The sequence below is a fragment of the Augochlora pura genome, chromosome 7, assembly GCF_028453695.1.
Source record: "Augochlora pura isolate Apur16 chromosome 7, APUR_v2.2.1, whole genome shotgun sequence".
Lineage (NCBI taxonomy): Eukaryota > Metazoa > Arthropoda > Insecta > Hymenoptera > Halictidae > Augochlora > Augochlora pura.
In genome coordinates, this window is record NC_135778.1 from 35281310 (window position 1) to 35298633 (window position 17324).

Here is a 17324-nt window from a genome sequence, read left to right on the forward strand (position 1 = left end):
AAAAAAATATATATATATTGTAAGTGAAATAAATAAATAAATATTCCACACGATTCAACAGTGAAATTTTGCTTCGAACATAAGATTTGCCATCCAGGTTGCCCACGAGGGATTCTTCGTTATTACTTGCAATTTACGCGTTACGATCATTTCTATGTTAATTCTTATTTATATTAGTACAGATGATTCTTACGAATTTTGACGTAAGATTATCTGCTAATTCTGACAGAAATGATCTGCTGCATTCTTGGACGCGTGCAGAATGGTTTCTAGACTCTTCCGCTAGATACTATTAGTATAAAATTCTGCGGAGCGCCAACTATCGAAAGAATATAGATCGATTATGAACGGTCGATGTACTTTATTCTTTGAGCAACTTTTGGCTAGCAGTTTGAGCATTTTGTCGCTACAAGTGGTGGCGTTATACTCGTTCCAATGGACCATATGATTCTTACTGCAATTTGCATACGATCTTAGATCAAAAAACAACGAAAATGAGTCTCTTCCAAAAAAAATATTATTCTAATACATTTCCTAATGTTCTAAGGTACTAATTAAAGCCGGAGAATTGCACTTTATGGTAGATGCAAACAATTGCGATACCATAGTAAAAATCTAAATTGAACGTGTATATCTAACTGAATTATGCGAATAGAAAGTTTCACGGGTCAAATTAAACACTTTGCATAAACTGACTATCATTTAGAAACAAGTAAACTGAATTTTTGAAATGTTTCGTTTCCCTTCGCAAACTCTCGATCGATTAAACTTCGAGGGAATTAAACGACGAATCGATGCGAGTAAATTCGTTTGTGATCGTTAACTGGTCACTGGAAAGAGATTTTCGTTTCCAAGTTTCGTCAACAATCATATTTGGCTGCAACAGTAATATCCGCATAAATAATAGATACCTGGATTGAATCTCGCGGGTAATTCCACGAGATTCGTGTTACCGACGCGACAGTTCGCTTGCAAACGCAACGGTGGCCGGTGGTAGTTGTTCAGAATTCGAAACTTATTATCGATCTACTTGCGTCCATCGAAATTATTTGAAACCGGTATCAAAACGGAGATATGCAAATTTCACGCCAAGAAACGTCCGTTACGAACACGATCGTGCGACGTGTTTAAAATCAAATTTACCCGATCAATAAAGGAGCGGTGTAAAACGGTCCTTTAGAAAAATCGAAACGGCTAACGGCCATCTTGAATCACGCGAGCTTTGTTTGCGCCAACTTCACGCGACAGTCGCATTTCTCTACTTTTTCGCGAGATTGTCGCTTCTCGTCTGCACTGTGTCTGTTCTGGATCCGTAACGAAAACAACGTTTCGCTTTTCCCGTGAAAAATTCGTCGCCGAGTGTGATTGGAGTGGACGTAGCAGGAGCCACTTCTCGGTAAGTCTAAAATGCAATGGGTTTTTGGAAAAATTGGCAAAAGACTGCGTCATCGATGGGAAACATCGTTCTCGAGCAGAGACTAACGTATTTCGTGAAACGTTACAAGAATGACACGGTTCCCGTTCCGTCCATGTTATCGCGCGATTAGACGCTTTTGCTTTGGCATTCGCGAACCTTAGAACCTATGACAACGCATTTTTCACAATGCTCACGATAACGTTCCACGCGGTAGCAACTCTGCGAACGTTCCGCGAAACCACTCTTGTCATTTCCACCATTCGTCAACCTAGTTTTCCACTCATTGTTCCTACATCTTAGACAAAACACTGCAATTTCTATTCGGAATCACCTGGACTCTGATATGTTGCCCCTTAAGATCAATCTTTGAGGACTTCAGTTGGAAGAGGTGTTACTCCAACCATTTATTTATTAATGGTTATCATAAATTCTTTAAACACAGTGCCATTGGAGGGAATCGATTAGTCTTTTTGAGTTGTTGTTCCAGATACAGTAATCTTTGACGACATATTTTGTTACAAGGATGTTCATTGTTACAAGGATGAGCAAATGATCTCTCTTCAAAGACTTCTCAAAGGATCCTCCCAAAAGGTCTTTGGATTTGGTTTATAATACTAATCCGGATCCTGATTAAGTACCACCCATATATAGTGAATATAATGATATATTCTTCTATCAACACGCTATAATTTGTCTCGTATCGTTGCTTACAGGTGTGATCTTTTTCTACATGGTATTGTTTCTTTGTAAAAGAAGCCTTTGTCAAAGGCTGAATACTAACACAAGAAGTTCCCTCATTGCACTGTTGCGAATACACAAAGTGGAATATCCCTCGTTACAATTTTCCAACTCCCATGACACAAAAAAAAATACTATGGCACAAGGACAATAATTAAGATACAATTAACAGCGTTTTTCTCGGACGAGCGTGCCGGATCTCACGATCACGAGCCACTGTAAAGTCTGCAGGCAGGACAATCAATCAGAAATTATCGCGATACACGCGACTGTTCCCCTTTTAATTGCCCCCATTCTAATTGAGTTTCTTCGAGATCACTGCTGCATTTATGGAACTCTAGCGAGTCAGGTGGTCGCTGGTTCGTCTACCAGCGCGGACTGAGATGATTTCGTAACGGCCAGCGTTGTTTCATTATCAAACAATAATGACTCACTGCTACATGCTAGCCAATTATGCATACAACGGAAGGAGAAACAAAGAGCGGTACTTTCGCGTCTCGTAGCCGATAATGGTTGCTAGTCACCGAACGATTAACACCGTTCACGGTGCACATCTATCTCGCGTAACCGTCACAAACTCTGCCACGATATCAATCGGAGATCAGTCGACACGATTAGACGAATTCAGAACTACAAAGTTCGCGAGCGCAGCAATAGGCGATGAACTCCCCGACGAGAATTCTTTACACCGTTAACCGACGATGTTCAACGTTGCACCGCCTCTATTTCTGGCACCATTGATTTCTCCGTGGATACCGTGTAAATATATTATCTAGCTGGCATCGCATAATATTGTGTAACTTTGCGCCATCGAGCAAGTTTAAACGGAAGGGACCATTTAGCCTTTTTTTTTACTCGTCGGAGCGGTTCATTGAAATCCCATGCGAATTCGCCGCGACGGCGCGTATCGTTAGGAAAACAATACGCAACGGTTGTTGCGCTAGGTCGGGGCTAGAAAATGTCGGTTAAAAGGCCAATAAAAGGGTCTAGGACAGCTTCGACGGCCGGCGGTTAATTTTAGTTGCTTATTGCCGCTGGCACCCCAACACGAGCGTGCTCTTCTTCTACGGTCATGAATTTTCTGTTTGTTCCTATCTCCTTTGTATGCCTTAGCCGAGACTCTAAGTTCTCTGCTCTTCCTCCTTCCACTTTTCTTCTTCTTCTCCTTCTTCTTCGATTACGAATTTCCTGTTCGCCTCTGAGAGCTCTGTGTGCTCGAGAACACGCGGGGGGAACAACGGACCGAGAACAAAGAGCGACGGACTGAGAAACAGTCTGTATTTTAAACGGACAAGGATGCTGGGAACCGTTGTCCTTCTACACGACGGGGACAAACACGCGAAATCCTTTTTCCTCAATACATCGCTCACTGCCCGAATATGTAAAACTGACGTCACACCTTCTTCGGAGAGCGCAAAAGGACGCCCACATTCTCTCTCTCTCTCTCTTTCTCGTACTCTTGTTCTACATGAACCGTTTGTTTAATCGGTTTGCTTTTTCTGTGGAAAACCATAGATTACCTCGATCGATCGCAAACGATCGTTTCCTCGATCAACAATCCTGTAATTTAATCTCCAGGAGATGGATACGTTTCGACCGAGAGACAAAACGTCCGCTTTAATTCCGACGTTCCAATAAATGAAATCGTTCGGGATCGACGTTTTGAGACGATGAGTCGTAAGCATGACCTGGCAAGAAAATTTGCATAACTTTTATGTAACGGTTTGCGACCTGGTATTGTCGCAACGATAACATGGATATAGATATAGGCATCAATGAATATTAATCAACGGCGATTAGAATTGGACGCGACTTCATTACCGTTGGAAGCAAAGATGTGTCCTCAACGATAGCTGGAGAATAATGAAATCGCGACGCACGACCTAATACGTTAGATTCACGATACTGCGTAGGTTCGCCGGTTTCGCGAGCATGCTTGCTATCCGAGGACTATATCCTCCACCTACGCTTGATTGGTTTTTTTTTTCTTTCTTGAAAAACTTCGTCTTCGATCCTTGGAAGTCTCGCTTACGCTGTCGACTTCGTTTCATCCCGGAAGCTCCTACAATCGAACAAAAGGCCCCGCTCCTATCTGAAACTGAAATCAACTTTTTCGTGGAGGATATTGCACAAGTGTGTCGCGTTTATCGTGGTTTGTTAAACGCGTTGCTCAGATAAAATAGATAACGCTTGTCGACTGGTCGTGTTAGTCATATCGATCGGCTGGTAACTGCTTCGCAATCGCGTTCGGCCACGTGGTGGTATATCCTCGATTGCCGCTCGGGGGCCGTATTTGGCGGTTCCGTTTGATCGATACGAACCGGACAGCCTCGCGGTTTCTCGTCATTTCCGCGTTTCACGACTATTACCACGCGAAACCGGAAGCGTTACGGTGCGCGCAAACCCGTTTCTTTGCTGCTGTCTTCGACCTTTTAGCGGACTCTTGGCAATTCGGATCGGCCGGATAGAGGAGCAAATCTTCCCGGAAACCAAGAGGAAGCTTCGACCAAAGAAACTACCTGTTAGAGAATTTCCTCAAATACTGTTTTAATTCGAAAGCCGTTTCGATCTGGTCCTTTGTTTTTTTTTTTATATATAAACACGCGCGCTTTACTTGGTAATGACTAGTGGCCGCCGCATATCGGTGGACAGTGGGCATCAGGAAACGTAGCTTATAATAATTCTGCGAGTATTCACGCGATAATCACGGAATCAGTGAGTCACATCGCTTTTGGAAGCAATTTTGGCCTGCCTACACGGTTTACTCGTCCCAGGTAGAAACGTGGTGGGGAGCAGTCATCGCGACGTGGGTCGTTGTAGGCGTTTTTCCAACAGTTTCGCCTCGAGGACCCGCGTTCCCTTTCGTGCCATTGTCCTTAGATCCTGGACCAACGAGTTTTGTCGCCATGGTTCGCACCGGTCGCTTGCTCCTGCTCCCTGGTTCTTGCCCTTCGCCCTCGCCTGCAAGCTATACATTCTTAGACTCTGTTCTTTGAGGTCAACGTTAATTATATCGATCCCAATAGCTAACTTCAACTGGCTATTGGAAAATTGTCTATCATCGTATCTATGAGTCGCGATAGACCTAGCAGGGCCTACGATGTAGCACCGGAGTTGTTCGGTCAGTAACAGGCTGTACCAGATCTCGGCTAGTCAACTTCGATCCGGTCGAGAAGAAAGTCAATATCTCTGATATCTTAAATTGCTGTTCGCGTGCTTTTCGTAGGTCCTGGACAGAAAAAAAACGCTGTGCTTACCAAATCACTCGAGGGTGCACTCTAGCACAGTCGAATGGAAAGGCTAGAATGCAGCAAAACTCGAACTGGATCGACGTGCGCTACGAAGCAAGTCTTTCTGTCTCTCTCTTTCTTGTAAGAAGGAGGAGCCAAAGCGGGATAACGTAATGACCTCCACCTCCGTGTTTCGAACTATTTTCGATACACGTCTCGGCTAACTTTAGCGTTTTCGTTGGTCCAGTCGTGTTTGACTTTGAGCCGCGTTTTCCGTTCGAGTAGTCCGCCACGAGCCTCCGTCCTCGTGAAACCGTCTCTCTTCAGGTACAACCGGTTTTCCGCGTGTCTCCTCGCTTCTCCTCTTTGCCGGTGTCATAACCGTATGCACTTGTGACTCGTCCGAAGTTTTAAGCTTGCTCATCTACCGAGCGATTCACACACAGAGGGTGATTCGGTAATTATCTGCACTGCAGTTTCGCTAAGACAGTCCCTGAAAGAATCTTTCGGGCCAAATCTGATGACTGCATTGCGGACAATTACTCAATCGGTCCGGTGATTGCAGTCCGGTCATGTCCTCGAGGGAGATGTCCGCGTCGCTGGAAAGTGTTGTCACGCTAGGACCATAATGGTGATCTGGGATGGTGTTGATCCATACCAGGTACGCGACAATCAGCGTTTCTTTAGGATCTGCAAAGTCGATCGACAGATTTTACAAAGCTGAATCCACGGATGGTGCAGTTTGAAGATAAACGAGTGTGGCCGAGCCATTTATACGCGGCAACTATTTTCAAAACAGCGCGTAAAATTAACCCGGCGCGGTGCGAATATATTTCCGCGGACTGGAATACTATGATACACGGTACGGGGGGGTTGTTACTATTTCGGAGAGCTGACATATCTAGTTCTTTCTTGGTGTCTCCGAGCTTGAATGGAGAATTCGGACTACGATAAATCCTCTAACAAATCGATGCCGTTTAACGCACTCAGAATTTTCCGTGATGACTCGTCGGAATAGTCACGCTACTTCCTCGATTCTAGCTCGTTTCTACGTAGAAATTGTCAGAAATCTATACTAATAAAATTCTTCGAATACGGTGAGCATTATTTTATACTATCTTAGTATTTAATAGCAAAACTTGTTATCTATCGTTCCTCTATTAATTAATATTTGCTATTAAATATTTTCTAAAACGTCTTTTACAATCTCCGATAGAATGTAGATAATTTTGAGTCTATAAAGGAAAGTGCTAAGTTTGCAAAGAAGTCGACGAAATCGTAGATTCGCAATTCGTTAATCGTGTTTCGCCTTTTAATGGTGTACTTGAACCCTTGCCATCAGCCTTGAACCCATTACCGTCGCTTTCGCTGCTTTTATTCTGAAACGTGTGCACTTCTCTCGGTGTGTTTCTCTCTGTGTCGGAAAGAATGTCCTGCTCTCGCGAGCGCGACGTTAATCGAGAGCTTCCGAGGAGAATCTCTTTGCTGCTGATGGCAACAGGTGGGCGGTCGAAAGTTCCTTTGACGCACCGGGGAGCTTTCGACGACGAAAGTGCTCCGCAAGTCGAACACAAGTTCTAGATAGCCGTCTAGGAAACGTTGTCTGCATTAGACTCGCGGTGGTTGCACCATTCCTTGTGAATAATCAAACGAAATTTCCCTGCATTACGGTTGAACAACATTCTCAGCCAAGTCGTGTGACGTAGTCGGTGACTCACGTACCCACATGGTAGATACAAAGGATTCACGCTAGAACTAACAAAACGCTTAGGTCTACAAAAGGAGTACATTTCCTGGAGTAATCCATGAATATTTTCTGCCCGCGTTTGTAGTCAACAATTGAATGTCCAAATGGTGCGATTTGACATCCGATCCTAGGTTTTTACAACTTCTGTTAGGCACTGATGTCGTTTGCTAATTGGCCTGCTAATTGCAATAACTGTTCTCGTATTGTTCGACAGGTGGTTGTCTAAGCCGACATCCCGAGCACGAGCATACTTGAACGATGGTGGACTACTACAAAATACTCGAGGTGCAACGAACCGCCTCCAGCGGAGACATTAGGAAAGCGTGAGTATCATTTTGCCAGACTGAAACAAGAGCCGATTATTACTCGGTAACCGATTCCCCGCGTTTTTTGGAAAAACTGACAAAATGATTCCGGGTACTGGAAATAGGCCCCGACTATTTATTTTCCAAGCTGCGGCCGCAAAGATGCTGGTCCATGAGAGATTGAATGAATGGCTTTTTAGCCCCCACTTCGAAATGCCTGGCATCGATCCAGAAAGCGACTCTTCAAACCACGGTTCAAAAGAGAACAAACGTACTCTTTTTTTAATCTTTCACTGGTCTATGATGGGCCTTTTTTCAATATCTTTCGCTTGAATTTTTACACCTGAACCTATAAAGTATACAATTTAAAATCTTCTACAATTCTCTTGCATATTTTATACGATAAGAATATATATGACATACCGAATATAACATATATCGAACTGATTTCCCGGTTGATTTATAGGTACAGGAAATTGGCTCTCAAATGGCATCCAGACAAAAACCCAGAGAATCTAGAAGAAGCGAACAAAAAGTTCAAGGAAATCTCACAAGCGTATGAAGTGCTCATCGATGGTAAGTTTTATCCAGATACCTTGCTAGCTAGAAGAGCGAGTTTCCCTCTATGGTTCTTCAAGAATCACATCCTCTCTGTGACTTGACTGAACTGCCTGGCTGGGCAGAGCGTTGCGATGCCAACAGGAGACGAACCACGGGAGCTCCTGCTTGTCAGCAAAGCCGAATTTCGCATGAGCCTTTTCTTTCAAGCGGTCTCCAAGTAGTACGACTTATTCTGGGAGCTAGCGATGCGACTCGATCAAGCATACACGACCGCACCAGTAGATCTAGAACGGATCAAATCGATCTTTGTCAACTGTTTCATAGACACCGCGGTGCTGCGAGATATCACCGAGAAATTGTTAACAAAAAATAATAGTCATACTGGTACAATATTATTTGCAGCTCCACTGTGCTTCTACAGTTTCCTTATGAAAAGTCCGTGTCATTCTTAGAAACAAGTTTCCGTATAGATCTGACCCAGTGGCACAGGTACTTCTTGTAAAACAGGAAACTGGAGAACCGACCTAGCGACTCTAATTAGCAACCGAAGCATCGCTGTAATAACGACGAGCCGACGTGTACCGACGATTATTCTTGGGAGAAAAGAGATAGTCAATTAGAAATCTTTGTTTTTCCGGACGATCTGTTGTGACCCGTCTGTGCTCGGTGTCCAGATGCGAAGAGACGAACCTACGACCAACGATTGTATCAGAAGGCATCGTCCAGGCCCGGTCGTGGATTCACCTGCCGGAGTTACTTTGATTCTGCTTTCCAGCGATTTTTCGGTACCATTTGAGAGAAAAAAGACTTTGATATGGTCAAAAAGAAAGAGAGAGAGAGTGGTTGTTTCTTTCCATCTACTCTTTTTCTATCTTCTTTTGCCAACCTCTTAGCTGCGCAGGCCTAATGCGTGTATCTATATAATGTTTATTTAAGTAGCAAAAGTTAATTACTTTCTTCAAGAGTACTGGTTATAATACTTCCACATGATCAGTAGCGTACTCGTACAGCTAAAAGGTTCCTCATTCGTCATTTGTTTTTTGTATTTGGATAAACTTACTGTAGTGCTTTCGACAAGCAGTAGGATCAAAGAGATTTTTAACGGAGTTTCTCGATGGTCATTCGCATTAGTGCTCGTGGAAGAGTTACTATTTTCTCTTTCACGGTGTACAAGCCACCGTAATTGCAGTTAATAATTGCCTGCTTCTAACCACCGCTTGACCTAACGAGAGACATTGAGATCTTGTTGCTTCGAGAGACTTAACGAACGATTTTTTATTCCACCGAATGTCCACGATTGTTCTCTTTGCTCTGGGATTGTTGTTACGGTGATGTTCGTCGACCGATGTTGAGAAATCATCCAAGCAGTACTATACTAACACCGCAACCCTTGCAGCATTCGCTTCTTGGAGTTTGGAGCATTTAAAATCAAACGAAAAGCGTTTGTGATCTGATAATGATTCTCGATAATAATTATGGTTCTTTTTGCACGTTTTTACAGAAAAGAAAAGGCGAGTGTATGATCAGTATGGAAAGGAAGGTCTTCAAATGCCGGGTGGCAAGAGAAGGCACGAGGACGATTTCGACACACATTTCTCCAATACGTTCGTCTTCAGGGACCCTAAGGATGTGTTTAGCGAATTCTTCGGCAATAATTTTTTCTCAGATTTATATACGATGAGAGGTAAGCGGCTCATGTGTAACACAACACAAATTATCAATGTTACCACCGATATACATATGTGCAGAGTACCAAAAACGATCGAATGCAATGACCATGTGTGATTAATTGAATAATGATTGACAAAAGGTCCTTGAATTTTCGTGATTAAAACAATGTTATTAATTTTCCCAAAGTCCTCGCCGGAGCTGGCTTCCATGGGCATAGCCATCCCAGCAGTAACAACACATGTACATCCATGTTCACTACATTCGGGTCCGGCATTTTACCATTTTTCGAAGGTGCGACGTTCACTAACTTTGATGCGTCCGGGGGTGGCGGCGGCGGCGGCGGCGCTGTCAAGAGGACGAGCACATCAACTAGATTCATTAATGGCAAAAAGATTACGACGCAAAAGTAAGCCAGCATTGTTCTATTTGGCAACGCATTCCCAGCTGGAATCGGGTGAAAAGCGCGCGCTCCCTTTTAAAAATTTGCGCAAATGCGAAAGTAGTATATTACCGGCTGCGAATGCGTTAACTTCTATACCGTCCGACAGAAACTAATGATAACCGATGCTTCCGCAGGGTTTACGAGAACGGAAAGGAGACAATAATGTCCTTTGAAAACGATGTGCTGAAGTCGAAGACGGTGAACGGCGTGCCAGAGTCAATAACGTACAGTTAAATCACAGATCTCTAGAAGAACACGCTCGCTCGATCTCTGCTCGACAATTGAGAAATTCCTGTCGTCGTTCACGTCTGCGAGTAATAATCACTGCGATCTGCCGAGACGTTGTTCCTGCTACTAAACTACCTGACGGAGAGACAAAACAGAGAAATAGAGAAAAAGCATAATCGTTGATTCAACGTGTTCCCGCGGTTATATATTATCACAATTGTCTCTTCTCGTTTTTCGTCGGCAAATTCCTGTTGTAACTTTGTTGTAAACATACGGTGTACGCACCGAACCCGCCTCTCCTACCCAACGTACACGAGATAAAAAACAGAGAGAGAGAAAGAGAAAATAAACATCTATACACACGTTCTATCACTTGTGCAGCAAACGATATCGAAGCAGCGATTACTCCGCGGCAGTATGCGACTCGATGACAGTGGATTGGATCTTTTAGCTCGAGCGATCGCGATGCAGTTTTTTATTTAAAAACAACAAAACACGACATAAATATGCTTAAGAATCGAGACAGGCGCTCTTTAACGACAGCCTTAACTTTCGAGCAAGCTGCGAGATTATTCTACCACCGAGTTTTTTTGTTCCCGTCACCTTCTCTGTTTTCACCAGGTTCGACGGGGCATCGACGAGTCGCCAGTTATCCGACAACGCCAGCGACATTGCGATGGCTGGCCAGAACTCGAGAACAGTCCACGGTGATCATCTGAAGGCTAGCAGAATAAAGACGCACCATCATCCACCTCTCACTAAGAAGCACACAGACAAGAGTAAGAGAAAATAGAGGCCAGAGTTCCAGTCTTTTTTCTCATTCATTCTACCCTTTCGTTTCGTTACACTTCTTCTTTATCCTGTTCTTTGTTGGTCTCTCTTCGTGTTTTAATTATCAAACTGAACTCATTCACGCGCGAACAGTGAGAGAACAAAACAGTATTCGTATATGCTACCTGTTAATTTTTACTTAATCTCAATGTTAATGAATTGCATATTACTTATAGCAATGCTTTTTAACATCGTATCAAAATAATTCCTCTCGAACTCATTTCAGAAACATTAAAAAATAGCATACGAATATTTTTTATCATCCCCCACTGTACATGCATACCTACATACATACATACATATACGTATATACCTTATACACGCGCGCGCGCACACATATGTTGTGTGTACCAACTACGAGGTCGATGTAAATTTCCGTTTCTGTCCTAATTAACGCTGCTTTCGCTGTCGTTCAGAATAAGGGAACGTGTTCGGTGTCGTGTGGTTCCTCGGGGAGAACAGGCGAACCTACGCGAAGAAACGAGATGCATATTTATTAATTTAGTATCGACTGGTCCCAATCTCTGTTCGGTATTTTTCAAACAATAAAAACAGAAACAAATTCGTTGTCAAGTTGTACTTGTTTGTAAAATTGTCTGAAGACCGTTCTTTACTGGTGTTTTCCACTTAGGAACTCTCTCACGTGTCTTTCTTTCTTTCTGTTTTTTAAAATAATAAAACGACTGTCGTTTCTGTTTGAGATTCGATAGAGTTTTACTTTCATACGGTAAGTTTTCGCTTGAGTCTAGTTTTTTAGAAGATTAATCAATTCATTATTTTATAAGTTTAATTCATAGACTGCAAATTGTTTATGTAAACATAAGACCGTTTGTTAAATCGGTTTACAATAAATGAATGGGATTAAAATGTATTAAGAGGTTCCATCAGTTGGAAACCAACTAGAAAACTAATTATGCTATAAATGCACACGCAGTCTAGTTGTAATAATTAATATTTCCAAGTCTGAAAAACATGAAACAATCTTGGACTAAAAAAAACTTGTTGAATGAGTACACGGAATGAATCAAATTCATGGAGCAGAAAGAATAACAAATGCTCTTCAAAATTCATACTATTGTAATAGCGATTATTGTAGATTTATATATTTGAATGACACCGACCCTATCTACACTGTGAATACTAATTTCTTCTTTGTCAGGATGAAATGTTCACGATGTATAAATAATGATGTGTTCCTTTTTTAGTCAAATCATGAAAGAGGGATACAGAGAAGGCTTAGGATTCTTTCTGTTCTGTCGCGATGTTTACCTAAAAACACTCGAATGTCGTAATATTATTTCTTTTCTCTTAGTTAGTTTCTTGCGTATGTGTATATAATGATAAGAAAGAAATGTTAAACCTACGTAAAATACATTATTAATTCACACTACTATTATTTTGTTCTTTTTCTCATTTTATTTGTCTGATAATTCCATATTATAGCTCGCTGGATTGCATTTGAAGATGGAGAACAGGTCATGGTATCATTTCACTAATACCAGTGTATTTTCTTTTATTTACTGTAATATTGTTTATTTTGTTTTTATTAAGTATATACTTGAATGCGACTATGTAACTTAAGTAAAATGTGTAAAATATTCTTAAGAAAAAGAGAGATTGTATCTCATAATACTTTCGTCGTCATCAGCCTTAGCAAAGTACAAGAAAAGTATTTGGAAGATTACTGCTTATTATCAACGATACTAAACATTAAATAGCAATAGAAATTTCATTGGTCGTGGATCGTCAATTCTTTACAACTCCACATTCTGTATAAAAGCGTGTTTGCAACTATTGCACTCTTCAGTATACAAAAAATAAGCTAGTCTTGGATCCCATGTTGTATACGCGCATTGGTAAAAATATGGAAGATGTAAAACACAGCAAAATCTCTGTGTATGCGTGCGATAGTTATGCAGCACATAAAATATCTTGTGCAAATGGAAGTCACTTTTTCCCAATGGAAGCTACAAGTTCAGCCACCTTTTGAATATAGTTTTCCTTTGCAGATTCTTGGCTCGTGCCTTTCTTGCGGTCCCAAGCATCCCATTTGGCTTTGCTTTTAAAGTGTAATACGCTTGGCCTTGCTAAAAAAATAATTATAATGTAAAAGAAATATTTTATCTCTAGAATTTTTATACCTGTACTACTGATTCAGATTGTATCTTAAGCCTTCCTAAAATTCTCAGTATTCCTGTTCATATGATTAGCATTGCAAATGATGTAATGCTAGACTGAGATGATCAAAGGTCAAGTATTTTGAATAAATTCTATTTAACTATACATTGATATAATATGTATTTATAATGTGCTAATTTGGCGTAATGCAATTGAATTGGACACGCTTTAAAAGATTTGTACTTATTTTACATACGTGTATTGCAATCTCCCACAGTAGCCTGTTTGTACAATGAGTACAGTTCAAGCATATCAGCATCTGAAGGTTGAGAACTCAGTTCCTTGACCTCTTCGGCTGCCTGGTTGAATTTCTGAAAATGATATTCCTGTTAGGTCTAACATACGTGCCGAATGCGGTGCAAATTATAGGCGAAAATATTGACCGCACAAACAAATGATGAAAAGTCAATGTAAACGAACCAAACAAATAACAAGATCACTAATTAAGATATATATACATGTATACTAAACACGAGGATATATTTACTTCGTCTAGAGACATAGTTGCTCTGTATCTATATAGAAATTTGTTGAAAATCAGAGACCCACGTTGTATCCACGATGCGTATTAGAAGACTACGGAAATTTTGCTGTAGCGTCGTCATTTAAACGTCTCCCACTCCTCACTTTGCCACCATAATGTCCACGATAACTGTCCGATAACTTTTCGAACAGAAAAATCTACAATCGTTATGTGTTTAATGGTGTGTGTCGATAACGTTCCCGAAAATAAATTAGACAGATTGACGATAAACAACAGAGATTCTAATTTAAGTACAAAACGACGGAAACTTGATTGCATCGAAAACGGTAATGAAAATATGTACCTTTATCTGCAATCATGTTTATTCGAAATTCAAATTCAATATATATAATGTACCTTTCGTTCAATCTCGGACATATAATTTGCTAATGTGTGTCCGGATGATGGCGTCATCAGCACGGTATATATAATAAGTATACATGTGTACACTGTGGTCGTCAGAAAATCGCATAACTGAACAATATTTACAATTATTTGAAAGTTACAAAAGATAGTCGAATCATTTTCAAATACTCTCTATAATATTAAGTATGGTTTCAAACGTAAGACTATCGTCATATAAATTTTCAACGATATAATTAAAATTACATTTTCGAGCAAGACTTATAGAAATTTGATGCAATCTTAAGTGCACCGATTGACAATATAAATCCGAATTGATTCTATCGTGCGAAGCGTTGCATTGAAAATTGTATGCAATAAAATTCTAGCTTATTTGATTTCTCGTTATTTGAGTTTTAGATAATTGATTGATCTCCTTCACCACGAATTTCGTAGACCAAAATCAAACAAAGTTGCGAACCCCTGTGTCTACGAACCCGCCATTTTCTCATTGTTTCGAAAAACCCAGGCAGATGACACTGGCGGCGGCGTAATCACTTCCACGTAAAAAATGGCGGACTGCAAGGGTGCGTTTTGTGATTCTTCTCTGATAAAATAATAAACTATCAGTTCGAACAGTGTACAGTTACATGAAACGATTTCGATTAGCTATAGGCAGAGAGCATTCGGTATCGAGCCTCTCTGAAAGTCCAACGTCCTATGGATATTCCTACCAGAATATTTACTCACGTTCAATTTCGACAGATTGACCAACCAACATTGTTTGACAATCGTTCTAATTGTTTAATTCGTGTTTCATATAGAGAGCAACGAAGAGGCGAGCAGACCGGTTTTTATTTTAAAAGTAGACCCGCCCTTGGAACCGTCGGTCGAACCGTCTAAAAACGCTACCACTGGTAAATAGAATCTGATGCTTTTTGTTTTCAATTCGTAATTGTTTTTTTTACAACCTTCCCTTCCTCCTTCTCGCACGACATACCTCTCCCTAGCATTCTAGGGTAGTCAACTAACTTTGGAGTATTTTTGGTTCGAACATTTATCTGTAAACACACAGGTTATAGTCTACATGGTTGGATGCACGTTAAGAATGGTTGCATTTAGTTTCAGACAAAATGGAGAGCCCGCCTTCTGATAATAACACAGAAGCATCTTCCTCAAGTTCCAACAAGTCACCTAGTAAACCACATTGTGAGTTGACTTCTATTGCCATTGATCGGTTATTAATCAAGGGCCGTAAAAGTAATTCTTAAGTTCTTTTTTAGATCCGATATTAGCAGCATCAAAATTTGGTAATCAATTTGGGAACAGTGACTTTACCAAATCGTTTGCTAACAAAAGGAGATCGTCTATACTGAGGCCCTCACAATTGGGAGCTGTAACGATTAGCCCACAACCTCTTAGCAAAACGTTTCTACAGCCAGCTAAGTTTCAGAATCCGTTTGCTAAAGTTACAGATGATCCTATAGAGGAGAAGAATGACACTACGCATGAGAACAACAAGATCGAGGAATCAGAAAAGGAGAAAGAGAAAGAAATAGAAAAAGAGAAAGAAAATGAAAAAGAGGAAGAAGAAGAAGAACAAAAAGTAGAAAAAGAGAAAGAGACAAAAACCGAGGAGAAATCGGAAGACGCACAGTGCAGGTTCCTGCCGCTGGGTGCGGGTACAAAGGATAACGAAAGTAATAGTGTAGATAATGCGGTAGCACCCAGTACTTCGGAGCCCAGCTTTGTATTCGGTCAGAACTTGAAGGAGCGAGTGATGGTAGCGAATGATACAGAGGTCTCGGAGAACATGCACGACAAAGAGAAGAAAGAGGAAAGCACGAACGAGAACGGTTCCTCGGAACTATTGTTCTCCAACGCTCCCGTTGCGTGTCGTCCTACGACCAGACCAGGTCTGACATTGACGCAAGCGGCGCAGGAACTTGAAGAAGCGAACCGTGCGAACAAGAGGAAGTACAATGAAGTGACACCGTTGACTGGCGAGGAAGGAGAGACGAACGTATTGCAGATAAATTGCAAATTGTTTGCCTTCGACAAAGCCAGCGGCAGTTGGCAGGAAAGGGGAAGAGGTACATTGAGACTGAATGACCGGGACGATGAAGAGTCTCGGTTGGTGGGCCGTACAGCCGGCACACAAAGACTAATCTTAAACACGAAAGTGTGGCCCGGCATGACGGCGGAAAGGGCAGCACCAAAGTCGCTCAGATTAACGGCAATGGACGCTCAAGGTGCTATCCGAATATTTATCGTTCAGGCTGCTCCCAAGGAGATAGAACAGCTACATAATCTGTTGCAGCAGCGGCTGAAACGCGCCCAAGAACGTCAACCGAAGAAGATAGCGACCGATCACTGACAATCGTTTAATCGACGCTGTGAGATATTTCAGTTTGGTTCCGGTACGCTCTGGTACTCGGAGGTCCGCGCAAGAAGAGTCGTTTGAAAAAAGAACGTTTCAGATATCAGGCCCTATCTATAATAGTACACACGTGCGCAATAGAATGGCTATGATTTGTGCTTTCCCTTGGAAGATTTTAGATCTCGATCTCGATCCCGTGGCACGCGCCTGGTCCTTGACCAAACAGAAAGTTGATCAACATGCGACAACAAACTCGTAGATCTCCTCTGCCCCCTGTTCACGCAGACTACATTGGAGAATTTATGGTCGTTTCATAGTTTTCGCGGTCACGGAATGCCTCTTCTGATCATTCCCAATTTCTTTCACGAGAGTAATTCTTTCTTAAAACACGTTGGCGTACAAACACACACAAACATACACAAACATCTTAGTGCGAGTCATTAGATAGACAGTTTTTGATAATAGTTATAATATATAGTTAATACGGAAGAGCATCATGGAAAAAGCGAAGAGAGAATTTATTAGAAAAGTACAGCGTGTTGTAATTTTAATTTCGGATATCTCGCCGAGGTGTGTCATAAACTTTATTATCATAGCGCTATCTTGTATTTCATTATAGATTTATATTTCCGGTCGGCTATAATAATTAAAACTGTACGAACGAATACTGTTTAAGCGCATCTTTATTTAAACGCGTAGTTCTGCCGTGAGCGATCAAGACATTACGAAAT

At 41.4% G+C, this 17324-nt stretch overlaps 2 protein-coding genes across 2 annotated transcripts; one reads left to right on the forward strand and one right to left on the reverse strand.

Annotated features, from left to right (window-relative positions):
• The first annotated feature begins 1028 nt into the window (after positions 1 to 1028).
• LOC144471927 (uncharacterized) lies at positions 1029 to 17258 on the forward strand. Its single transcript, XM_078184519.1, has 11 exons — positions 1029 to 1396; positions 7347 to 7455; positions 7904 to 8013; positions 8673 to 8783; positions 9500 to 9682; positions 9856 to 10075; positions 10246 to 10335; positions 10961 to 11118; positions 15038 to 15130; positions 15336 to 15422; positions 15497 to 17258. The coding sequence occupies exons 2-11, from the start codon at positions 7391 to 7393 to the stop codon at positions 16588 to 16590; spliced, it is 2211 nt and encodes a 736-aa protein (XP_078040645.1). The 5' UTR covers positions 1029 to 1396; positions 7347 to 7390; the 3' UTR covers positions 16591 to 17258.
• On the reverse strand, positions 12667 to 14019 carry Acbp1 (Acyl-CoA binding protein 1). Its single transcript, XM_078184518.1, has 3 exons — positions 13836 to 14019; positions 13545 to 13659; positions 12667 to 13257 (listed from the first exon to the last, which is right to left on the reverse strand). Exons 1-3 carry the CDS (start codon positions 13848 to 13850, stop codon positions 13118 to 13120), a joined length of 270 nt encoding a protein of 89 aa, XP_078040644.1. The 5' UTR covers positions 13851 to 14019; the 3' UTR covers positions 12667 to 13117.
• Positions 17259 to 17324: the final 66 nt, after the last annotated feature.